Source organism: Phyllobates terribilis, unplaced genomic scaffold (genome assembly GCF_046119375.1).
Source record: "Phyllobates terribilis strain yellow unplaced genomic scaffold, ASM4611937v1 Scaffold_8__6_contigs__length_399053987, whole genome shotgun sequence".
NCBI classification, from domain to species: Eukaryota; Metazoa; Chordata; class Amphibia; order Anura; family Dendrobatidae; genus Phyllobates; species Phyllobates terribilis.
The window spans coordinates 391,083,234-391,107,960 of NW_027362768.1; the positions used below are offsets into that span (position 1 = coordinate 391,083,234).

The window sequence follows — 24,727 nt, forward strand, 5'->3', positions numbered from 1 at the left end:
ATGCCCCCTCTTTATGATTTGTACCCCCTCCCCCTCCCCCCTTGAATTTCTGCTCTGGAGCCGCAGGATAATATAACTCCTCCACTTCTAGATATCCAGACAAACACCTGGACGACAACTACTGCCGGAACCCGGACAGCTCGGAGCGGCCCTGGTGCTACACCACGGACCCCGGCGTACAGCGGGAGCACTGCAACATCACCAAGTGCAGTAAGGCCGGGAAATGAGGGGACAGAACACGGAGTGCAGCTCTGGAGGACAAGACACGATGTGACTTCAGAATAGTGACTGCAACTCTGGAGGATGAGACATGATGTAACAGCAGAATAGTGACTGCAGCTCTGGAGGATAAGACATTATGCAACAGCAGAATAGTGAGTGCAGCTCTGGAGGATGAGACATGATGTAACAGCAGAATAGTGACTGCAGCTCTGGAGGATAAGACATTATGCAACAGCAGAATAGTGAGTGCAGCTCTGGAGGATGAGACATGATGTAACAGCAGAATAGTGACTGCAGCTCTGGAGGATAAAACATTATGCAACAGCAGAATAGTGAGTGCAGCTCTGGAGGATAAGACATGATGCAGCAGCAGAATAGTGAGTGCAGCTCTGGAGGTGACTGTAGGATAAGACACGATGTAACAGCAGAATAGTGAGTGCAGCTCTGGAGGTGACTGGAGGATAAGACATGATGTAACAGCAGAATAGTGAGTGCAGCTCTGGAGGATGCCGTGCCTCGGGTGTCCTGCTCTGTGTGCTTTGTGTGCATGTGGAGCTGCTGAGTCTCTGCGGAGCTGATGGTTCGTGTCTTTGTCTCGCCCTTCTCCATCCTGTGAAGCAGAGAAGCAGCGCCAGTCCGGTGCCCCCATCATCAGTAGCTGCTTCTCTGGTCGGGGCGAGGGGTACCGCGGGAAGGCTGCGCTCACCACCTACGGGATCCCCTGCCAGAGATGGGACTCGCAGACCCCACACCAGCACCGCTTCCTGCCCGAAAAATACCCCTGCAAGTGAGTGACGGGTGTCTGTGCGCCCGGACTATAAGTCCCAGCTGTGCCTGGTGGGAGGAGTAGTCTGACCTGGTTTGTTTCCATGTAGGGGTCTGGAGGAGAATTACTGCCGGAATCCGGATGGCTCAGAAGCCCCCTGGTGCTTCACCACAGACCCCAAGATGAGGATAGCGTACTGCTTCCAGATCAAGCGCTGTCCTGACGAGGTTCCTGACGCCGGTGAGTGATGTCCTGTGACCGCCGCTGATCTCCAGTGCCCACAGAGCTGCGGGGCCGCGTCGCCTGTCCTCCTGCGGGGCCGCGTCGCCTGTCCTCCTGCGGGGCCGCGTTGCCTGTCCTCCTGCGGGGCCGCGTCGCCTGTCCTCCTGCGGGGCCGCGTCGCCTGTCCTCCTGCGGGGCCGCGTCGCCTGTCCTCCTGCGGGGCCGCGTCGCCTGTCCTCCTGCGGGGCCGCGTCGCCTGTCCTCCTGCGGGGCCGCGTCGCCTGTCCTCCTGCGGGGCCGCGTCGCCTGTCCTCCTGCGGGGCCGCGTCACCTGTCCGATGCTAGGCCGCAGCGCCTGTCCTCTGCGGGGCCGTGTCACCTGTCCGACGCTGGGCCACAGCGCCTGTCCTCTGCAGGGCCGCGTCACCTGTCCGATGCTAGGCCGCAGCGCCTGTCCGCTGCGAGGCCGCGTCACCTGTCCGATGCTTGGCCGCGTCACCTGTCTGCTGCGAGGAGGCTACACCTGTCCGATGCTAGGCTGCAGCGCCTGTCCTCTGCGGGGCCGCGTCACTTGTTCTCTGCGGGGCTGCGTCACCTGTCCTCTGCGGGGCCGCGTCACCTGTCTGCTGTGAGGAGGCTACACCTGTCCACTCATCCCGCTCCGCGGATCTCTGTGTGCTGCCAGTGGGGTAAGACTATTCTTCACCTTATGCTGCTCGCACAGCTGGAGGTTTGTTACAGTGTATTAGTCCTGGCAATCCTCTGAGCCGAACGCAGCTGCTGCACAGATCTCTCGCCGTCCGCGTCTCGCTCACACAGCTGGAGGTTTGTTACAATGTCTCAGTGCAGACGACTCTCTGACTTTCTTTGTGCGCAGGATGTTTCTTTGGTAACGGTGAGACGTACAATGGAAACGCCAACAGGACGCGGAAGGGGATCCCGTGCCGCAGCTGGAGCGAGGTGTCCAACGAGCTTCAGTACGTGCGGCTCTGCGCCTCCGCGCCGAGTCCTGCAGAGCAGGTCCCATAACAAACCGCTCGTTCCTCTCCCTGCAGATTCTCCGCAGGCGACTCCCTACAGAACTACTGCCGGAACCCGGACGCAGACAGCCACGGCCCCTGGTGCTACACCAAGGACCCCAACACGCCCTTCGACTACTGCGCCATCACACCTTGTGGTAAGAAGGATAAACATTGCGACACAATGCACCGCAGCAGTCTGCGAGTGCTGATACTGAGACCGGAGGGGCCCTGCAACCAGAGCCAGCCCACAAGAGAGGAAGTAGATAGAGATCGCAGCTCTGTAGGATAAGACGCGATGTGATAGCAGAATACTGACTGCAGCTCTGGAGGTGACTGGGGGAGGAGAGGTGACTGCAGCTCTGGAGGTGACTGGGGGAGATGTGACTGCAGCACTGGAGGTGACTGGTGGAGGAGATGTGACTGCAGCTCTGGAGGTGACTGGTGGAGATGTGACTGCAGCTCTGGAGGTGACTGGTGGAGGAGATGTGACTGCGGCACTGGAGGTGACTGGTGGAGGAGATGTGACTGCAGCTCTGGAGGTGACTGGTGGAGGAGATGTGACTGCAGCTCTGGAGGTGACTGGGGGAGGAGATGTGACTGCAGCTCTGGAGGTGACTGGGGGAGGAGATGTGACTGCAGCTCTGGAGGTGACTGGGGGAGGAGATGTGACTGCAGCTCTGGAGGTGACTGGGGGAGGAGAGGTGACTGCAGCTCTGGAGGTGACTGGGGGAGATGTGACTGCAGCACTGGAGGTGACTGGTGGAGGAGATGTGACTGCAGCTCTGGAGGTGACTGGTGGAGATGTGACTGCAGCTCTGGAGGTGACTGGTGGAGATGTGACTGCAGCTCTGGAGGTGACTGGTGGAGGAGATGTGACTGCGGCACTGGAGGTGACTGGTGGAGGAGATGTGACTGCAGCACTGGAGGTGACTGGTGGAGATGTGACTGCAGCTCTGGAGGTGACTGGTGGAGATGTGACTGCAGCTCTGGAGGTGACTGGTGGAGATGTGACTGCAGCTCTGGAGGTGACTGGTGGAGGAGATGTGACTGCGGCACTGGAGGTGACTGGTGGAGGAGATGTGACTGCAGCTCTGGAGGTGACTGGTGGAGGAGATGTGACTGCAGCTCTGGAGGTGACTGGGGGAGGAGATGTGACTGCAGCTCTGGAGGTGACTGGGGGAGATGTGACTGCAGCTCTGGAGGTGACTGGGGGAGATGTGACTGCAGCTCTGGAGGTGACTCGGGGAGGAGACGTGACTGCAGCACTGGAGGTGATTGGGGGAGGAGATGTAACTGCAGCACTGGAGGTGACTGGTGGAGGAGATGTGACTGCAGCTCTGGAGGTGACTGGTGGAGATGTGACTGCACCTCTGGAGGTGACTGGGGGAGGAGATGTAACTGCAGCACTGGAGGTGACTGGTGGAGGAGATGTGACTGCAGCTCTGGAGGTGATTGGGGGAGGAGATGTAACTGCAGCACTGGAGGTGACTGGTGGAGATGTGACTGCAGCTCTGGAGGTGACTGGTGGAGGAGATGTGACTGCAGCTCTGGAGGTGACTGGGGGAGGAGATGTGACTGCAGCTCTGGAGGTGACTCGGGGAGGAGATGTGACTGCGGCACTGGAGGTGACTGGTGGAGGAGATGTGACTGCAGCTCTGGAGGTGACTGGTGGAGGAGATGTGACTGCAGCTCTGGAGGTGACTGGGGGAGGAGATGTGACTGCAGCTCTGGAGGTGACTGGGGGAGATGTGACTGCAGCTCTGGAGGTGACTGGGGGAGATGTGACTGCAGCTCTGGAGGTGACTCGGGGAGGAGACGTGACTGCAGCACTGGAGGTGATTGGGGGAGGAGATGTGACTGCAGCTCTGGAGGTGACTGGGGGAGGAGATGTGACTGGGAAAGGAGATGTGACTGCAGCACTGGAGGTGATTGGGGGAGGAGACGTGACTGCAGCACTGGAGGTGATTGGGGGAGGAGATGTGACTGCAGCTCTGGAGGTGACTGGGGGAGGAGATGTGACTGCAGCTCTGGAGGTGACTGGGAGAGGAGATGTGACTGCAGCTTTGGAGGTGACTGGGAGAGGAGATGTGACTGCAGCTCTGGAGGTGATGCTGTGACGTACATCTGCTGCAGACCCCGGGGTCTTTTCATGTTATGATTTCTCTTTACAGAGGGAGAGGCGCCCCTCAGCCTTAAAGAAGCAGGTAGGTTCATATGGCCCTGCCCTATAACCACACGCCTTTATATAGCCCTACCCCTATGGCCCCACCCCCTGCCCATTGCTCTGCCGGTCCATCGAGTTCTCCTTCTCCACCACTTGCACATTTTCTCTGTATCTATCCCGCACATTGTTGTGCACGGCGGCCCTCCTATACCCGCTGTGCTCGCGTCGGCCCTCCTATACCCGCTGTGCTCGCGTCGGCCCTCCTATACCCGCTGTGCAAGCGTCGGCCCTCCTATACGCGCTGTGCACGCGTCGGCCCTCCTATACCCGCTGTGCACGCGTCGGCCCTCCTATACCCGCTGTGCACGCGTCGGCCCTCCTATACGCGCTGTGCACGCGTCGGCCCTCCTATACCCGCTGTGCTCGCGTCGGCCCTCCTATACCCGCTGTGCAAGCGTCGGCCCTCCTATACGCGCTGTGCACGCGTCGGCCCTCCTATACCCGCTGTGCACGCGTCGGCCCTCCTATACCCGCTGTGCACGCGTCGGCCCTCCTATACCCGCTGTGCACGCGTCGGCCCTCCTATACCCGCTGTGCACGCGTCGGCCCTCCTATACTTGCTGTGCTCGCGTCGGCCTTTCTCCGGCCCTCCTATACCCGCTGTGCTCGCGTCGGCCCTCCTCCGGCCCTCCTATACCCGCTGTGCTCGCGTCGGCCCTCCTCCGGCCCTCCTATACCCGCTGTGCTCGCGTCGGCCCTCCTCCGGCCCTCCTATACCCGCTGTGCTCGCGTCGGCCCTCCTATACCCGCTGTGCTCGCGTCGGCCCTCCTATACCCGCTGTGCACGCGTCGGCCCTCCTATACCCGCTGTGCACGCGTCGGCCCTTCTATACCCGCTGTGCACGCGTCGGCCCTTCTATACCCGCTGTGCACGCGTCGGCCCTCCTATACTTGCTGTGCTCGCGTCGGCCTTTCTCCGGCCCTCCTATACCCGCTGTGCACGCGTCGGCCCTCCTCCAGCCCTCCTATACTTGCTGTGCTCGCGTCGGCCTTTCTCCGGCCCTCCTATACCTGCTGTGCTCGCGTCTGCCTTTCTCCGGCCCTCCTATACCCGCTGTGCTCGCGTCGGCCCTCCTATACCTGCTGTGCTCGCGTCGGCCCTCCTCCGGCCCTCCTATACCCGCTGTGCTCGCGTCGGCCCTCCTCCGGCCCTCCTATACCCGCTGTGCTCGCGTCGGCCCTCCTCCGGCCCTCCTATACCCGCTGTGCTCGCGTCGGCCCTCCTCCGGCCCTCCTATACCCGCTGTGCTCGCGTCGGCCTTTCTCCGGCCCTCCTATACCCGCTGTGCTCGCGTCGGCCTTCCTATACCCGCTGTGCTCGCGTCGGCCCTCCTATACCCGCTGTGCTCGCGTCGGCCCTCCTCCGGCCCTCCTATACCCGCTGTGCTCGCGTCGGCCCTCCTCCGGCCCTCCTATACCCGCTGTGCTCTCGTCGGCCCTCCTCCGGCCCTCCTATACCCGCTGTGCTCGCGTCGGCCCTCCTATACCCGCTGTGCTCGCGTCGGCCATCATTGCCTCTTGTGGTTTTGCAGAAAACATTACGTTTGACTCTTGTGGTAAGAGGCTGGACCGCATGGTGAAGATGGGGCGCATGGTGGGCGGTGTCAAAGGGAACTCGCCGTGGACTGTCAGCTTACGTAACAGGTGAGGCCCGGGCCCAGGGCGGCACAAATGGAGTGGCAAGCCGAGAGAATTAACCCTTCCTTGTGCCTCTGTGTCCGCAGGCAGGGCGAGCACTTCTGCGGGGGGTCCCTGGTGAAGGAGGACTGGGTGATCAGCACCAGGCAGTGCTTCTCCTCCTGGTGAGACTGGGGCGTGTTGTTCCCTACGTGCAGGATTCGTGGCGCTCCCCTCCCCCACACAGAACCTTCTAGAATATTGTACTTGTATCTCCGCAGTGATGCTGATCTCTCCGGGTACCGCGCCATGGTGGGCACGCTCTTCACTAACCCCAGAGCCAGTGACCCCGACATGCAGTCTGTGGCCTTCAGTAAGATCATGTGCGGCCCGGCCGCCTCCAGCCTCGTCATGTTAAAGCTGGAGAGGTGAGAAATCTGAGCGGACATCAGAGACCGAGGGTCATGTGACCTGCAAAGGCGCCACAGAGCGCGCTCAGGAGTAAGGTGGCCAGAGGGCGTGGCCTGACTCAGTGGTGGCCGGAGGGCGTGGCCTGACTCCGTGGTGGCTGGAGGGCATGGCCTGACCCCATGGTGGTCACTGACCCCAGTCAGAACTCCTCATCACTGTCTCATTCCTCCTCCTTCCAGGCCGGTGACCCTGAACACTAGAGTGGCCCTCATCTGCCTCCCTCCGGAGCGGTACATTGTCCCTCCAGAGACCAAGTGTGAGATTGCTGGCTGGGGAGACACCAGAGGTAAGTACCGGCAGGAACGGCGCCAGTCATCAGGACCGGAGAGCGGCACAAGCAAGGAGCAGCTCCTGTGGTTATGGGAAGTCGTTCACATCTACAGCTGTATGTGGGAGCGGGTCTGACTCCTCCCCTCACCCCCGATGGGCGGGTCTGACTCCTCCCCTCACCCCCGGTGAGCAGGTCTGACCCGCCTGTCTCCTCCCTCGTCTCTGGTGGGCGGGTCTGACCCACCTGTCTCCTCCCTCGTCTCTGACCCGCCCGTCTCCTCTCGTCTCTGGTGGGCGGGTCTGACCCGCCCGTCTCCTCCCTCGTCTCTGGTGGGCAAGTCTGACCCCTCCTCTCGCCCCGGGGGGCGGGTCTGACCCACCTGTCTCCTCCCCCATCTCTGGTGGGCGGGTCTGACCCGCCTGTCTCCTCTCCCGTCTCTGGTGGGCGGGTCTGACCGCCTGTCTCCTCCCTCGTCTCTGGTGGGCAGGTCTGACCCGCCTGTCTCCTCCCTCGTCTCTGGTGGGCAGGTCTGACCCGCCTGTCTCCTCCCTCGTCTCTGGTGGGCAGGTCTGACCCGCCCGTCTCCTCCCCCGTCTCTGGTGGGCTGGTCTGACCCGCCTGTCTCCTCCCTCGTCTCTGACCCGCCTGTCTCTGGTGGGTGTGTCTGACCCGCCTGTCTCCTCCCTCGTCTCTGACCCGCCTGTCTCCTCCCCCGTCTCTGACCCGCCTGTCTCCTCCCTCGTCTCTGGTGGGCGGGTCTGACCCGCCTGTCTCCTCCCTCGCAGGCACCGGATACGAGGGCGTACTGAAGGTGGCGGACTTCACGGTGATGAGTAACGATGAGTGTAACACGTACAGTAAGAGCCGGAAGCTGGTGCTGGAGCAGGAGATCTGTACCAAGCCCATGCCGGTGGAGCGGGGGGCCTGTGAGGTGAGTGACCCTGCCGGGACCAGGACCCCCAGCCCGGACTACCGGCCTGGTAATCCTCCATTGTCTCCACTTCCAGGGGGATTATGGGGGTCCGCTCGCCTGCCTGACCCACGACTGCTGGGTGCTGGAGGGGGTCATTATACCGGCCCGCGGATGTGGGAAGATCAATGTCCCCGGCGTATTCACCAGGGTCTCCCTCTACGTGGACTGGATCAATAAGGTGATGAAGATGATGTGAGGGGCCGCGCTTTCCCTGGACCACCAACAGGACTGGACATCACAGGGGAGGACAATGGGGGGCTTCCAGAACGATTCTGGCTGTGTGTACAGTGTGGGCTTCATCGCCCTGAGCCGCAGGTGGGGGTCGGCACCCCCATTACGTGCATCGCAGAGGCGTCATCATCATCATCATCTGCTTTATATATCAGGAAGAAGCAGTGTATTTTATCATTACAATAAAATCCAGACAAGTAAAAAATGGCCTCCGTGTCCATCATACAGAGCCACGGCCGCCCCCCGAGGTGCCTGGGCCGCAGCCGTCCAGAGACCGGACGCGGCCATCTGCCCCGCCCCCGACTGCAGTGGTCTCCCCCCGCCCCCCGAGATCGGCTGCAGTGGTCTCCCCCCGCCCCCCGAGATCGGCTGTAGTGGTCTCCCCCCACCCCCCGAGATCGGCTGCAGTGGTCTCCCCCCACCCCCCGAGATCGGCTGCAGTGGTCTCCCCCCGCCCCCGAGATCGGCTGCAGTGGTCTCCCCCCGCCCCCGAGATCGGCTGCAGTGGTCTCCCCCCGCCCCCGAGATCGGCTGCAGTGGTCTCCCCCCGCCCCCGAGATCGGCTGCAGTGGTCTCCCCCCGCCCCCGAGATCGGCTGCAGTGGTCTCCCCCCGCCCCCGAGATCGGCTGCAGTGGTCTCCCCCCGCCCCCGAGATCGGCTGCAGTGGTCTCCCCCCGCCCCCGAGATCGACTGCAGTGGTCTCCCTCCGCCCCCGAGATCGGCTGCAGTGGTCTCCCCCCGCCCCCGAGATCGGCTGCAGTGGTCTCCCCCGCCCCCGAGATCGGCTGCAGTGGTCTCCCCCCGCCCCCGAGATCGGCTGCAGTGGTCTCCCCCCACCCCCCGAGATCGGCTGCAGTGGTCTCCCCCCGCCCCCGAGATCGGCTGCAGTGGTCTCCCCCGCCCCCGAGATCGGCTGCAGTGGTCTCCCCCGCCCCCGAGATCGGCTGCAGTGGTCTCCCCCCGCCCCCGAGATCGGCTGCAGTGGTCTCCCCCCGCCCCCGAGATCGACTGCAGTGGTCTCCCTCCGCCCCCGAGATCGGCTGCAGTGGTCTCCCCCCGCCCCCGAGATCGGCTGCAGTGGTCTCCCCCGCCCCCGAGATCGGCTGCAGTGGTCTCCCCCCGCCCCCGAGATCGGCTGCAGTGGTCTCCCCCCACCCCCCGAGATCGGCTGCAGTGGTCTCCCCCCACCCCCCGAGATCGGCTGCAGTGGTCTCCCCCCGCCCCCGAGATCGGCTGCAGTGGTCTCCCCCGCCCCCGAGATCGGCTGCAGTGGTCTCCCCCCACCCCCTGAGATCGGCTGCAGTGGTCTCCCCCCGCCCCCGAGATCGGCTGCAGTGGTCTCCCCCCGCCCCCGAGATCGGCTGCAGTGGTCTCCCCCGCCCCCGAGATCGGCTGCAGTCACTGCACTCGAAAGATTTTATTGCTGTAGAAAAAAACTGACAGAAAATGAGAGAAAACCGCAGCAAAGTCCTCAGGAGGCAGCAGGGGGCGGCGAGGAGGCAGCAGGGGGCGGCGAGGAGACGGTGAGGAGGCAGCAGGGGGCGGCGAGGAGACGGCAGGGGGCGGCGAGGAGACGGTGAGGAGGCAGCAGGGGGCGGCGAGGAGACGGTGAGGAGGCAGCAGGGGGCGGTGAGGAGGCAGCAGGGGGCGGCGAGGAGACGGTGAGGAGGCAGCAGGGGGCGGTGAGGAGGCAGCAGGGGGCGGCGAGGAGACGGTGAGGAGGCAGCAGGGGGCGGTGAGGAGGCAGCAGGGGGCGGCGAAGAGACGGTGAGGAGGCAGCAGGGGGCGGCGAGGAGACGGCGAGGAGGCAGCAGGGGGCGGCGAGGAGACGGTGAGGAGGCAGCAGGGGGCGGCGAGGAGACGGCGAGGAGGCAGCAGGGGGCGGCGAGGAGGGGGATCAGATCTCGCTGCGACAAACCACAACCAGGTGTTTCCAGGGCAGGGAACAAATCTGCTGGGAGTTGTAGTTCTGCAGCCGACGCTGGTTGCCGACTGTACCGCAGGGCTTATATCGGGGCTTGGCGCGGGAGGGGGACTTGCTCTGGCAGTGCATTAGTTAACATGTTAACTGTGAATGTGCTGGCCAATCCCACCCGCCAGATACTGGGGGGGGCTTCATCCCTCCAGATGCTTCAGGATCCACAGCGCAATATTCATGAAGCTGTCGGACTCTGCGTCCATCTTGTCCAACGCGTGGTTGTTTCCGGGATACCAGAGTAGCCTACAGGAGCAGAGAGGTCAGAGCAGCACAGAGTGTTTACAGCAGAGCATGGAGAGGGGGTACAGTACCTACCGCGCCTCCACCCCGTGAGCTCGCAGGGCCTTATAGTACTCCAGACCCTGAGTATTCGGGACCCTCCGGTCCTCAGCTCCCAGCATCAACAGCACGGGGGTCTTCACCTGAGGGCAGGACAGTGAGTGAGCGAGCGAATACAGGATGAGGTGGAGAAGGAGAAGACCACCCTATATTACAGCAACGTCCTAATGCTACAGTCAGATAAAGCCCCCGCCCGTACAGAAGAGCCCGTCCCGTCAGATGAAGCCCCCCGCCCATCCTGTCAGATAAAGCCCCCGCCCATACAGAAGAGCCCGTCCCATCAGATGAAGCCCCCCGCCCATCCTGTCAGATAAAGCCCCCGCCCGTACAGAAGAGCCCGTCCCGTCAGATGAAGCCCCCCGCCCATCCTGTCAGATAAAGCCCCCGCCCATACAGAAGAGCCCGTCCCATCAGATGAAGCCCCCCGCCTATACAGAAGAGCCCCCTATCCATCTAGTCAGAAGACGTCCCGACAGATGAAGCCCCCTGCCCAAAGAGAGCAGAGGAGCTTGGCGTCACCAGCACCAGACCGGGCTCGGGGTAACAGCCCCCAGTATTCCTGCCCTCTAATGACCGCAGATCTAGGACAGAAGAGCAGAAACCCCCAATACTGCACAGTGTGATGGGAAGTGCAGCTCCGGGGCACACACTTCTGCTCATCATGTACCTTAGAGACGTAAATGATGGGGGATTTATTCAACATGTCTCCCCAGTGTTGGGCCTCCGGGAGCGCCTCGTAGGAGAAGGCCAGGCCGGACTCCACGTGACACCTGGAAGACAGAGGCCGGGCTTCATTCACAAGCAGAGCAATGAGGATCCGGCAGGCGGAGCGGCGCTCACCAGTCTGGGATGTCCGTAGATCCGACCATCGCAGGGATGTTGGTCACTGCGTTCCGGACCACGCAGGCTTTGTAGAACTCGGGGTACTGTCCAATCAGATGGCAGGAGAGGAAGCCTCCGTGAGATCCGCCGCAGAGCGCCACCTTGTGGGGATGGATGGGCTCGGACTGTAGGACCTGCAGCACTGCCGTCTGGGGGAGAGGGGCTGTAATCAGCAAGGCTTAATATGGAGAACCCCCCCATCCCACCAGGAGACCGGTACCTGCACGTCCTTCACATCCTGATCTCCCACCTTCCCCAGGACCGACATGAGGTTGTCCTGTCCAAAGCCTAAAGACCCCCGGTAATTCACTGCAATGTACAGACAGTAGGGGGCGGTCAGTTAGAGGGCTGCAGGACACGTACGAGGCAGAACAGACCCCAGTCAGCCCCCTCTCACCTAACAGCACAGCGAAGCCCATCCTACACAGCGCGGCCGGGAACAGCAGCCACTCACTGATGAAAAAGTGGTGCGGACCCCCTGCAGGGAGAAGACAGTGTCAGACAGAGACCCTCAGATAAAGAGGCTGGTTCACCGAGAGCAGAGCACCCAGAGAATGAGGGTGGACCCCCCCGAGATGAGAGGACCCAGATAAAACGGCTGGACCCCTGAGAGGAGAGAACCCATATAATGAGGGTGAACCCCCCGAGAGCAGAAGACCCAGATAATGAGGGTGGACCCCCGAGAGGAGAGGACCCAGATAATGAGGGTGGACCCCCGAGAGGAGAAGACCCAGATAATGAGGGTGGACCCCCGAGAGGAGAGGACCCAGATAATGAGGGTGGACCCCCGAGAGGAGAGGACCCAGATAATGAGGGTGGACCCCCGAGAGGAGAAGACCCAGATAATGAGGGTGGACCCCCAAGAGGAGAGAACCCAGATAATGAGGGTGGACCCCCGAGAGGAGAGGACCCAGATAATGAGGGTGGACCCCCGAGAGGAGAGGACCCAGATAATGAGGGTGGACCCCCGAGAGGAGAGGACCCAAATAATGAGGGAGGACCCCCGAGAGGAGAGGACCCAGATAATGAGGGTGGACCCCCGAGAGGAGAGGACCCAGATAATGAGGGTGGACCCCCGAGAGGAGAGGACCCAGATAATGAGGGTGGACCCCCGAGAGGAGAGGACCCAAATAATGAGGGAGGACCCCCGAGAGAAGACCCAGATAATGAGGGTGAAACCCCCGAGAGCAGAAGACCCAGATAATGAGGGTGGACCCCCAAGAGGAGAGGACCCAGATAATGAGGGTGGACCCCCGAGAGGAGAGGACCCAGATAATGAGGGTGGACCCCCGAGAGGAGAGGACCCAGATAATGAGGGTGGACCCCCGAGAGGAGAGGACCCAGATAATGAGGGTGGACCCCCGAGAGAAGACCCAGATAATGAGGGTGAACCCCCGAGAGGAGAGGACCCAAATAATGAGGGAGGACCCCCGAGAGAAGACCCAGATAATGAGGGTGAAACCCCAGAGAGCAGAAGACCCAGATAATGAGGGTGGACCCCCGAGAGGAGAGGACCCAGATAATGAGGGTGGACCCCCGAGAGGAGAGGACCCAGATAATGAGGGTGGACCCCCGAGAGGAGAGGACCCAGATAATGAGGGTGGACCCCCGAGAGGAGAGGACCCAGATAATGAGGGTGGACCCCCGAGAGGAGAAGACCCAAATAATGAGGGAGGACCCCCGAGAGAAGACCCAGATAATGAGGGTGAACCCCCCGAGAGCAGAAGACCCAGATAATGAGGGTGGACCCCCAAGAGGAGAGGACCCAGATAATGAGGGTGGACCCCCGAGAGGAGAAGACCCAGATAATGAGGGTGGACCCCCGAGATGAGAGGACCCAGATAATGACTGTAGACCCCCGAGATGAGAGGACCCAGATAATGAGGGTGAACCCCCCGAGATGAGAGGACCCAGATAATGAGGGTGAACCCCCGAGAGGAGAAGACCCAGATAATGAGGGTGGACCCCCGAGAGGAGAAGACCCAGATAATGAGGGTGGACCCCCAAGAGGAGAGAACCCAGATAATGAGGGTGGACCCCCAAGAGGAGAGGACCCAGATAATGAGGGTGGACCCCCGAGAGGAGAGGACCCAGATAATGAGGGTGGACCCCCGAGAGGAGAGGACCCAGATAATGAGGGTGGACCCCCGAGAGGAGAGGACCCAAATAATGAGGGAGGACCCCCGAGAGGAGAGGACCCAGATAATGAGGGTGGACCCCCGAGAGGAGAGGACCCAGATAATGAGGGTGGACCCCCGAGAGGAGAGGACCCAGATAATGAGGGTGGACCCCCGAGAGGAGAAGACCCAGATAATGAGGGTGGACCCCCGAGAGGAGAAGACCATTTTATACCGACTCCACCAAAATGGAAACCGACTCCACAGCCCTGGAGAAGCCAGTATGAAATAGGGACCAGGACCCCCAGACAAATAGTGCAGACCCTCTAGCGTGAAAGAACCACCTAGAACTGGGACCAGAAGAAGTAGACCACCAAGATCTCACCATGAGGGTAGACCACCAGAGGATGACGGCCCTCCAGGGGGCTGGTGCGTGGCTTCAGAAGGACAGATTCAAAGTCCAGGCCGGCTACAAGACAGGAGGAGCAGACTTTAGTGACTCCTGGCAGACTCCACTATTAAAGGGACAGTGCCGAGACCCCGATTCCTCCCCAATTCTGGCGTGAAACACCTTCACATGTTTCTACACAATCATCCTCCCTTTTGGCTTTTCGCCCCACTTGTAGACGTCATATTGGGTGAGGCCGGGATGTGGCAGCGCCAACCACCAAGACCAGAGAGGTCACTGCACCCGCTGCCCCCAAGAATGGGCGTCTCCTAATCTCGTCCCCGCTCGCCCCTCCGGCCTCTGCAGGGCCAGCGACTAGGATCACTCCACAGCTTCGGCTGCAGACCCTCCTGGCTCAGTCCTGCTCCCACAGCTGAGAATTTGTTACAATGTGTCCAACCTCGCATCCCTCAAGGAGCTGAACATATTTGGGTGAATGCTTCCTGATACATTGTAACGAGCCCTCAGCTGTGAGTAGGGACCAGGCCAGTGTGAGGCCAGTCTGCCCCCACTGCCCGGCTACATACGATACTGGGGGTTTTCCTGCTCCGGCGGGGGCTGATGGCTCTTGTAGCTCCAGTCTATGTCAGCGATGCTGTTCTCCTCCTCCAGAGACACCCACGTGATGTCCGCCTCGCTACCGGCCGGCGGCAGAAACCCAACTTTCTGCAGAGAAAGGAGAAATCTCCTAAGGGAAGAGGAGCGAGCGGCGGGCAGGAGGCGAGGAGCCGAGGACTCACCACCGTAGGGGGACAACTAGGAGAAGAGAATCTGACAACCAGGAGGTCGCGATCCAGCGCCATCAACTTCCAGCTGCCGGGAGACGCATCTGCAGGACAAGCAGGGGACCTCAGGGACCAAGCCTGCAAACATGGCGGCGGCCACGCGAGACGGAGCGGCACGAGACAGGGCGGCACGAGGCGGAGCAGCACAAGACATGGCGGCACGAGGCGGGGCGGCGCAAGACATGGCGGCACGAGGCAGGGCGGCGCAAGACACGGCGGCACGAGGCGGGCAGAACAAGATGCGGCGGCACGAGGCGGAGCAGCACAAGACATGGCGGCACGAGACGGGGCAGCACAAGACATGGCGGCACGAGGCATCGAGGCACGGCGGCACGAGGGAGGGCGGCACGAGGTGGAGCAGCACAAGACACGGCGGCACGAGGCACGGCGGCACGAGGGAGGGCGGCACAAGGCGGAGCAGCACAAGACATGGCGGCACGAGGCAGGGCGGCACGAGGCGGAGCAGCACAAGACATGGCGGCAAGAGGCGGGGCGGCGCAAGACATGGCGGCACGAGGCGGAGCAGCACAAGACATGGCGGCACGAGGCGGGGCGGTACGAGACACGACGGCACGAGACATATCGGCAAGAGACTTGATGGCGAGTCTCACCCTGCGGCTGTAGAGCGGTCACCGTCCCAGTCATTATGTCCACCACAAATAGGACCTGAGTGAGAGAAGAATCATGAGTGCACAGGTGTGGAGATCCTCTGCTCCCCCGGTCCAGGCGGTGCCCCCTCCAGTGCTTTACCTGGCGACTGCGCAGCAATGTGTCAATGACGACCCTCTGACTGTCCGCGGACCAGCAGAATGGCGCCAGCAGTGAGGTGTAAATGCCCCCGAACTGCCCTACGGACAGAGGGGAGACTGGGTGGTGACAGGCGGCGAGGGATTATCGGGGGCTGCAGGGAATCACTTACCATCTACAGGTCTGGAGACGACGTCCACCACAGTGGAGGTGACTTTAGTGTACCAGTCGTACTGAAATAAATGGGAGACTCCATCACATTATATCCTTATCCAGCAGAGGGGATGCAGCGTCCCCCGTAACTGCGCAGCGTCCCCCGCACTGAGCAGCATCCCCCCGCACCTGCGCAGTGCCCCTGGAGTCTTCACCCTCAGGGTACAGATAGTGGTGAACACAATGATGGAGCCATCCGCTCGTTCCTCCGCACACCGAGCCGACCACAGCGCGGGGGAGGGGCCTCATACAGCGCGGGGGGAGGGGCCTCATACAGCGCGGGGGGAGGGGCCTCATACAGCGCGGGGGGAGGGGCCTCATACAGCGCGGGGGGAGGGGCCTCATACAGCGCGGGGGGAGGGGCCTCATACAGCGCGGGGGGAGGGGCCTCATACAGCGCGAGGGGAGGGGCCTCATACAGCGCGAGGGGAGGGGCCTCATACAGCGCGAGGGGAGGGGCCTCATACAGCGCGGGGGAGGGGCCTCATACAGCGCGGGGGAGGGGCCTCATACAGTGCGGGGGGAGGGGCCTCATACAGCGCGGGGGGAGGGGCCTCATACAGCGCGGGGGGAGGGGGCCTCATACAGCGCGGGGGGAGGGGGCCTCATACAGCGCGGGGGAGGGGGCCTCATACAGCGCGGGGGAGGGGGCCTCATACAGCGCGGGGGAGGGGGCCTCATACAGCGCGGGGGAGGGGGCCTCATACAGCGCGGGGGGAGGGGCCTCATACAGCGCGGGGGGAGGGGCCTCATACAGCGCGGGGGAGGGGCCTCATACAGCGCGGGGGGAGGGGCCTCATACAGCGCGAGGGGAGGGGCCTCATACAGCGCGGGGGGTGGGGCCTCATACAGCGCGGGGGGAGGGGACTCATACAGCGCGGGGGGAGGGGCCTCATACAGCGCGGGGGGAGGGGCCTCATACAGCGCGGGGGGAGGGGCCTCATACAGCGCGGGGGGAGGGGGCCTCATACAGCGCGGGGGGAGGGGCCTCATACAGCGCGGGGGGAGGGGCCTCATACAGCGCGGGGGAGGGGCCTCATACAGCGCGGGGGAAGGGCCTCATACAGCGCGGGGGGAGGGGCCTCATACAGCGCGGGGGGAGGGCCTCATACAGCGCGGGGGAGGGGGCCTCATACAGCGCGGGGGAGGGGGCCTCATACAGCGCGGGGGAGGGGGCCTCATACAGCGCGGGGGAGGGGGCCTCATACAGCGCGGGGGAGGGGCCTCATACAGCGCGGGGGAGGGGCCTCATACAGCGCGGGGGAGGGGCCTCATACAGCGCGGGGGGAGGGGCCTCATACAGCGCGGGGGAGGGGCCTCATACAGCGCGGGGGGAGGGGCCTCATACAGCGCGGGGGGAGGGGCCTCATACAGCGCGGGGGGAGGGGCCTCATACAGCGCGGGGGGAGGGGCCTCATACAGCGCGGGGGGAGGGGTCTCATACAGCGCGGGGGGAGGGGCCTCATACAGCGCGGGGGGAGGGGCCTCATACAGCGCGGGGGAGGGGCCTCATACAGCGCGGGGGAGGGGCCTCATACAGCGCGGGGGGAGGGGCCTCATACAGCGCGGGGGGCCTCATACAGCGCGGGGGGAGGGGGCCTCATACAGCGCGGGGGAGGGGCCTCATACAGCGCGGGGGAGGGGCCTCATACAGCGCGGGGGAGGGGCCTCATACAGCGCGGGGGAGGGGCCTAATACAGCGCGGGGGGCCTCATACAGCGCGGGGGGAGGGGGCCTCATACAGCGCGGGGGGAGGGGGCCTCATACAGCGCGGGGGAGGGGGCCTCATACAGCGCGGGGGGAGGGGGCCTCATACAGCGCGGGGGGAGGGGGCCTCATACAGCGCGGGGGGAGGGGGCCTCATACAGCGCGGGGGGAGGGGCCTCATACAGCGCGGGGGGAGGGGGCCTCATACAGCGCGGGGGGAGGGGGCCTCATACAGCGCGGGGGGAGGGGCCTCATACAGCGCGGGGGGAGGGGGCCTCATACAGCGCGGGGGAGGGGCCTCATACAGCGTGGGGGAGGGGCCTCATACAGCGTGGGGGAGGGGCCTCATACAGCGCGGGGGAGGGGCCTAATACAGCGCGGGGGGCCTCATACAGCGCGGGGGGAGGGGGCCTCATACAGCGCGGGGGGAGGGGGCTTCATACAGCGCGGGGGGAGGGGGCCTCATACAGCGCGGGGGGAGGGGGCCTCATACAGCGCGGGGGGAGGGGGCCTCATACAGCGCGGGGGAGGGGCCTCATACAGCGCGGGGGAAGGGGCCTCATACAGCGCGGGGGAGGGGCCTCATACAGCGCGGGGCCTCATACAGCGCGGGGGAGGGGCCTCATACAGCGCGGGGGAGGGGCCTCATACAGCGCGGGGGAGGGGGCCTCATACAGCGCGGGGGGAGGGCCTCATACAGCGCGGGGGGAGGGCCTCATACAGCGCGGGGGGAGGGGCCTCATACAGCGCGGGGGAGGGGGCCTCATACAGCGCGGGGGGAGGGGGCCTCATACAGCGCGGGGGGGGCCTCATACAGCGCGGGGGAGGGGCCTCATACAGCGCGGGGGGAGGGCCTCATACAGCGCGGGGGGAGGGCCTCATACAGCGCGGGGGGAGGGGCCTCATACAGCGCGGGGGGAGGGGCCTCATACAGCGCGGGGGGAGGGGGCCTCATACAGCGCGGGGGGAGGGCCTCATACAGCGCGGGGGAGGGGCCTCATACAGCGCGGGGGAGGGGCCTCATACAGCGCGGGGCCTCATACAGCGCGGGGGAGGGGCCTCATACAGCGCGGGGGAGGGGCCTCATACAGCGCGGGGGAGGGGGCCTCATACAGCGCGGGGGGAGGGCCTCATAGTGCGGGGGGAGGGCCTCATACAGCGCGGGGGGAGGGGCCTCATACAGCGCGGGGGGAGGGGGCCTCATACAGCGCGGGGGAGGGCCCTAATACAGCGAGGGGGGCCTCATACAGCGCGGGGGGAGGGGGCCTCATACAGCGCGGGGGGAGGGGGCCTCATACAGCGCGGGGGGAGGGGGCTTCATACAGCGCGGGGGGAGGGGGCCTCATACAGCGCGGGGGGAGGGGGCCTCATACAGCGCGGGGGAGGGGCCTCATACAGCGCGGGGGAGGGGCCTCATACAGCGCGGGGGAGGGGCCTCATACAGCGCGGGGGAGGGGCCTCATACAGCGCGGGGCCTCATACAGCGCGGGGGAGGGGCCTCATACAGCGCGGGGGAGGGGCCTCATACAGCGCGGGGGAGGGGCCTCATACAGCGCGGGGGAGGGGGCCTCATACAGCGCGGGGGGAGGGCCTCATACAGTGCGGGGGGAGGGCCTCATACAGCGCGGGGGGAGGGGCCTCATACAGCGCGGGGGAGGGGGCCTCATACAGCGCGGGGGGAGGGGGCCTCATACAGCGCGGGGGGGCCTCATACAGCGCGGGGGAGGGGCCTCATACAGCGCGGGGGGAGGGCCTCATACAGCGCGGGGGGAGGGGCCTCATACAGCGCGGGGGGAGGGGCCTCATACAGCGCGGGGGGAGGGGCCTCATACAGCGCGGGGGGAGGGGGCCTCATACAGCGCGGGGGGAGGGCCTCATACAGCGCGGGGGAGGGGCCTCATACAGCGCGGGGGAGGGGCCTCATACAGCGCGGGGCCTCATACAGCGTGGGGGAGGGGCCTCATACAGCGCGGGGGAGGGGCCTCATACAGCGCGGGGGAGGGGGCCTCATACAGCGCGGGGGGAGGGCCTCATAGTGCGGGGGGAGGGCCTTATACAGCGCGGGGGGAGGGGCCTCATACAGCGCGGGGGAGGGGGCCTCATACAGCGCGGGGGGAGGGGGCCTCATACAGCGCGGGGGGAGGGGGCCTCATACAGCGCGGGGGGAGGGGCCTCATACAGCGCGGGGGGAGGGCCTCATACAGCGCGGGGGGGGCCTCATACAGCGCGGGGGGAGGGCCTCATACAGCGCGGGGGGAGGGCCTCATACAGCGCGGGGGGAGGGCCTCATACAGCGCGGGGGGAGGGGCCTCATACAGCGCGGGGGGAGGGGCCTCATACAGCGCGGGGGGAGGGGCCTCATACAGCGCGGGGGGAGGGGCCTCATACAGCGCGGGGGGAGGGGCCTCATACAGCGCGGGGGGAGGGGCCTCATACAGCGCGGGGGGAGGGGCCTCATACAGCGCGGGGGGAGGGGCCTCATACAGCGCGGGGGGAGGGGCCTCATACAGTGCGGGGGGAGGGGCCTCATACAGCGCGGGGGGTGGGGCCTCATACAGCGCGGGGGGAGGGGCCTCATACAGCGTGGGGGGGGCCTCATACAGTGCGGGGGGAGGGGACTCATACAGCGCGGGGGGAGGGGCCTCATACAGCGCGGGGGGAGGGGCCTCATACAGCGCGGGGGGAGGGGCCTCATACAGCGCGGGGGGAGGGGCCTCATACAGCGCGGGGGGAGGGGCCTCATACAGCGCGGGGGGAGGGGCCTCATACAGCGCGGGGGGAGGGGCCTCATACAGCGCGGGGGGAGGGGACTCATACAGCGCGGGGGGAGGGGCCTCATACAGCGCGGGGGGAGGGGCCTCATACAGCGCGGGGGGAGGGGCCTCATACAGCGCGGGGGGGGGCCTCATACAGTGCGGGGGGAGGGGCCTCATACAGCGCCGGGGGAGGGGCCTCATACAGCGCCGGGGGGAGGGGCCTCATACAGCGCGGGGGGAGGGGCCTCATACAGCGCGGGGGGAGGGGCCTCATACAGCGCGGGGGGAGGGGCCTCATACAGCGCGGGGGGAGGGGCCTCATACAGCGCGGGGGAGGGGCCTCATACAGCGCGGGGGAGGGGCCTCATACAGCGCGGGGAGGGGCCTCATACAGCGCGGGGGAGGGGCCTCATACAGCGCCGGGGGGAGGGCCGATCCAGGTACAAGGGGTGAACAGCGGGAGCCGATGATTTCTGAGCCGCTGCTGCAGGATACAGGCCGCCCTATAGTGAGGAGCATCAGCGGCTCCAGACGTCAATCTGCTCAGTATTAGAGGAGGAACATTAATATAAAACAATAATAATGAGCAGAATTAAGTTCAGACTCCAGAGCGGTCAGCCTCCTGCTCTCCAGCCTCCAGTGTCCTCCACATTGACCGCACCGAGCACAAGACACATGAAACCAGGAACCACCAACCATCAGCATCTGGCAGCACTGGAGGTGAGGGCCGAAGATGGCACACTTCAGGTACACAATGCGACACTTATCCGGACTGAGCCGCGGAGAGAAGACGGCAGAAGAGTCACACGAAAGAGTCTCTGGAAAACAGCAGCGCATAGATAATGAGGGGTTAAACACTAAAACACAGATATCAGAGGACCATGATTATCCTCCAGAGCTGCACTCACTATTCTGCTGGTGCAGTCACTGTGTACATACATTACATTACTGATCCTGAGTTACATCCTGTATTATACTCCAGAGCTGCACTCACTATTCTGCTGGTGGAGTCACTGTGTACATACATTACATTACTGATCCTGAGTTACATCCTGTATTATACTCCAGAGCTGCACTCACTATTCTGCTGGTGCAGTCACTGTGCACATACATTACATTACTGATCCTGAGTTACATCCTGTATTATACTCCAGAGCTGCACTCACTATTCTGCTGGTGCAGTCACTGTGTACATACATTACATTACTGATCCTGAGTTACATCCTGTATTATACCCCAGAGCTGCACTCACTATTCTGCTGGTGCAGTCACTGTGTACATACATTACATTACTGATCCTGAGTTACCTCCTGTATTATACTCCAGAGCTGCACTCACTATTCTGCTGGTGCAGTCACTGTGTACATACATTACTGATCCTGAGTTACATCCTGTATTATACTCCAGAGCAGCACTCACTATTCTGCTGGTGCAGTCACTGTGTACATACATTACATTACTGATCCTGAGTTACCTCCTGTATTATACTCCAGAGCTGCACTCACTATTCTGCTGGTGGAGTCACTGTGTACATACATTACATTACTGATCCTGAGTTACCTCCTGTATTATACTCCAGAGCTGCACTCACTATGCTGCTGGTGCAGTCACTGTGTACATACATTACATTACTGATCCTGAGTTACATCCTGTATTATACTCCAGAGCAGCACTCACTATTCTGCTGGTGCAGTCACTGTGTACATACATTACATTACTGATCCTGAGTTACCTCCTGTATTATACTCCAGAGCTGCACTCACTATTCTGCTGGTGGAGTCACTGTGTACATACATTACTGATCCTGAGTTACATCCTGTATTATACTCCAGAGCAGCACTCACTATTCTGCTGGTGCAGTCACTGTGTACATACATTACATTACTGATCCTGAGTTACCTCCTGTATTATACTCCAGAGCTGCACTCACTATTCTGCTGGTGCAGTCACTGTGTACATACATTACATTACTGATCCTGAGTTACATCCTGTATTATCCTCCAGAGCTGCGCTCACTATTCTGCTGGTGCAGTCACTGTGTACATACATTACATTACTGATCCTGAGTTACCTCCTGTATTATACTCCAGAGCTGCACTCACTATTCTGCTGGTGCAGTCACCGTGTACATACATTACATTACTGATCCTGAGTTACATCCTGTATTATCCTCCAGAGCTGCGCTCACTATTCTGCTGGTGCAGTAACTGTGTACATACATTACATTACTGATCCTGAGTTACATCCTGTATTATACCCCAGAGCTGCACTCACTATTCTGCTGGTGCAGTCACTGTGTACATACATTACATTACTGATCCTGAGTTACATCCTGTATTATACTCCAGAGCTGCACTCACTATTCTTCTGGTGCAGTCACTGTGTACATACATTACATTACTGATCCTGAGTTACCTCCTGTATTATACTCCAGAGCTGCACTCACTATTCTGCTGGTGCAGTCACTGTGTACATACATTACATTACTGATCCTGAGTTACCTCCTGTATTATACTCCCAGAGCTGCACTCACTATTCTGCTGGTGCAGTCACTGTGTGCATACATTACATTACTGATCCTGAGTTACCTCCTGTATTATACTCCAGAGCTGCACTCACTATTCTGCTGGTGCAGTCACTGTGTACATACATTACATTACTGATCCTGAGTTACCTCCTGTATTATACTCCAGAGCTGCACTCACTATTCTGCTGGTGCAGTCACTGTGTACATACATTACATTACTGATCCTGAGTTACCTCCTGTATTATACTCCAGAGCTGCACTCACTATTCTGCTGGTGCAGTCACTGTGTGCATACATTACATTACTGATTCGAAGTTACATCCTGTATTATACCCCAGAGCTGCACTCACTATTCTGCTGGTGCAGTCACTGTGTACATACATTACATTACTGATCCTGAGTTACATCCTATATCATACTCCAGAGCTGCACTCACTATTCTGCTGGTGCAGTCACTGTGTACATACATTACATTACTGATCCTGAGTTACATCCTGTATTATACTCCAGAGCTGCACTCACTATTCTGCTGGTGCAGTCACTGTGTACATACATTACATTACTGATCCTGAGTTACATCCTGTATTATATTCCAGAGCTGCACTCACTATTCTGCTGGTGCAGTCACTGTGTACATACATTACATTACTGATCCTGAGTTACATCCTGCATTATACTCCAGAGCTGCACTCACTATTCTGCTGGTGCAGTCACTGTGCACATACATTACATTACTGATCCTGAGTTACATCCTGTATTATACCCCAGAGCTGCACTCACTATTCTGCTGGTGCAGTCACTGTGCTCATACATTACATTACTGATCCTGAGTTACATCCTGTATTATACTCCAGAGCTGCACTCACTATTCTGCTGGTGCAGTCACTGTGTACATACATTACATTACTGATCCTGGGTTACATCCTGTATTATACTCCAGAGCTGCACTCACTATTCTGCTGGTGCAGTCACTGTGTACATACATTACATTACTGATCCTGGGTTACATCCTGTATTATACTCCAGAGCTGCACTCACTATTCTGCTGGTGCAGTCACTGTGTACATACATTACATTACTGATCCTGAGTTACATCCTGTATTATACTCCAGAGCTGCACTCACTATTCTGCTGGTGCAGTCACTGTGCACATACATTACATTACTGATCCTGAGTTACATCCTGTATTATACCCCAGAGCTGCACTCACTATTCTGCTGGTGCAGTCACTGTGTCCATGCATTACATTACTGATCCTGAGTTACATCCTGTATTATACTCCAGAGCTGCACTCACTATTCTGCTGGTGCAGTCACTGTGTACATACATTACATTACTGATCCTGAGTTACATCCTGTATTATACTCCAGAGCTGCACTCACTATTCTTCAGGTGTAGTCACTGTGTACATACATTACATTACTGATCCTGAGTTACCTCCTGTATTATACTCCAGAGCTGCACTCACTATTCTGCTGGTGCAGTCACTGTGTACATACATTACATTACTGATCCTGAGTTACATCCTGTATTATACTCCAGAGCTGCACTCACTATTCTTCAGGTGTAGTCACTGTGTACATACATTACATTACTGATCCTGAGTTACATCCTGTATTATACCCAGAGCTGCACTCACTATTCTGCTGGTGCAGTCACTGTGTACATACATTACATTACTGATCCTGAGTTACCTCCTGTATTATACTCCAGAGCTGCACTCACTATTCTGCTGGTGCAGTCACTGTGTACATACATTACATTACTGATCCTGAGTTACATCCTGTATTATACTCCAGAGCTGCACTCACTATTCTGCTGGTGCAGTCACTGTGTACATACATTACATTACTGATCCTGAGTTACATCCATTATTATACTCCAGAGCTGCACTCACTATTCTGCTGGTGCAGTCACTGTGTACATACATTACATTACTGATCCTGAGTTACATCCTGTATTATACTCCAGAGCTGCACTCACTATTCTGCTGGTGCAGTCACTGTGTACATACATTACATTACTGATCCTGAGTTACATCCTGTATTATACCCAAGAGCTGCACTCACTATTCTGCTGGTGGAGTCACTGTGTACATACATTACATTACTGATCATGAGTTACATCCTGTATTATACCCCAGAGCTGCACTCACTATTCTGCTGGTGCAGTCACTGTGTACATACATTACATTACTGATCCTGAGTT

General features: G+C 61.0%; 2 protein-coding genes across 4 annotated transcripts in view; one reads left to right on the plus strand and one right to left on the minus strand.

The window, feature by feature from the left end:
* The window catches only part of MST1 (macrophage stimulating 1), a 98,565-nt gene extending 90,341 nt beyond the window's left edge, over positions 1 to 8,224 (plus strand). For 2 of the 3 annotated variants that reach the window (XM_073645187.1, XM_073645188.1), the window contains exons 8-19: positions 92 to 210; positions 841 to 1,009; positions 1,098 to 1,228; positions 2,088 to 2,187; positions 2,266 to 2,387; positions 4,404 to 4,436; positions 5,989 to 6,100; positions 6,181 to 6,258; positions 6,355 to 6,501; positions 6,724 to 6,830; positions 7,601 to 7,746; positions 7,823 to 8,224. In XM_073645187.1, coding sequence (XP_073501288.1) covers positions 92 to 210; positions 841 to 1,009; positions 1,098 to 1,228; positions 2,088 to 2,187; positions 2,266 to 2,387; positions 4,404 to 4,436; positions 5,989 to 6,100; positions 6,181 to 6,258; positions 6,355 to 6,501; positions 6,724 to 6,830; positions 7,601 to 7,746; positions 7,823 to 7,984 — 1,426 coding nt within the window. In that variant the 3' untranslated portion in view covers positions 7,985 to 8,224. The remainder of the gene's footprint in view (positions 1 to 91; positions 211 to 840; positions 1,010 to 1,097; positions 1,229 to 2,087; positions 2,188 to 2,265; positions 2,388 to 4,403; positions 4,437 to 5,988; positions 6,101 to 6,180; positions 6,259 to 6,354; positions 6,502 to 6,723; positions 6,831 to 7,600; positions 7,747 to 7,822) is intronic. The other variant, XM_073645189.1, reaches the window with a different exon arrangement.
* A 1,200-nt stretch (positions 8,225 to 9,424) lies between these two features.
* APEH (acylaminoacyl-peptide hydrolase) overlaps positions 9,425 to 24,727 on the minus strand; it is a 16,581-nt gene continuing 1,278 nt past the window's right edge. The window contains exons 2-14 of the mRNA XM_073645309.1: positions 20,689 to 20,849; positions 15,489 to 15,549; positions 15,320 to 15,417; positions 15,181 to 15,235; positions 14,525 to 14,613; positions 14,312 to 14,450; positions 13,722 to 13,805; positions 11,617 to 11,697; positions 11,440 to 11,528; positions 11,178 to 11,368; positions 11,005 to 11,107; positions 10,314 to 10,420; positions 9,425 to 10,241 (exon numbers count right to left, since the gene is read on the minus strand). Coding sequence (XP_073501410.1) covers positions 10,136 to 10,241; positions 10,314 to 10,420; positions 11,005 to 11,107; positions 11,178 to 11,368; positions 11,440 to 11,528; positions 11,617 to 11,697; positions 13,722 to 13,805; positions 14,312 to 14,450; positions 14,525 to 14,613; positions 15,181 to 15,235; positions 15,320 to 15,417; positions 15,489 to 15,549; positions 20,689 to 20,849 — 1,364 coding nt within the window. The 3' untranslated portion in view covers positions 9,425 to 10,135. The remainder of the gene's footprint in view (positions 10,242 to 10,313; positions 10,421 to 11,004; positions 11,108 to 11,177; positions 11,369 to 11,439; positions 11,529 to 11,616; positions 11,698 to 13,721; positions 13,806 to 14,311; positions 14,451 to 14,524; positions 14,614 to 15,180; positions 15,236 to 15,319; positions 15,418 to 15,488; positions 15,550 to 20,688; positions 20,850 to 24,727) is intronic.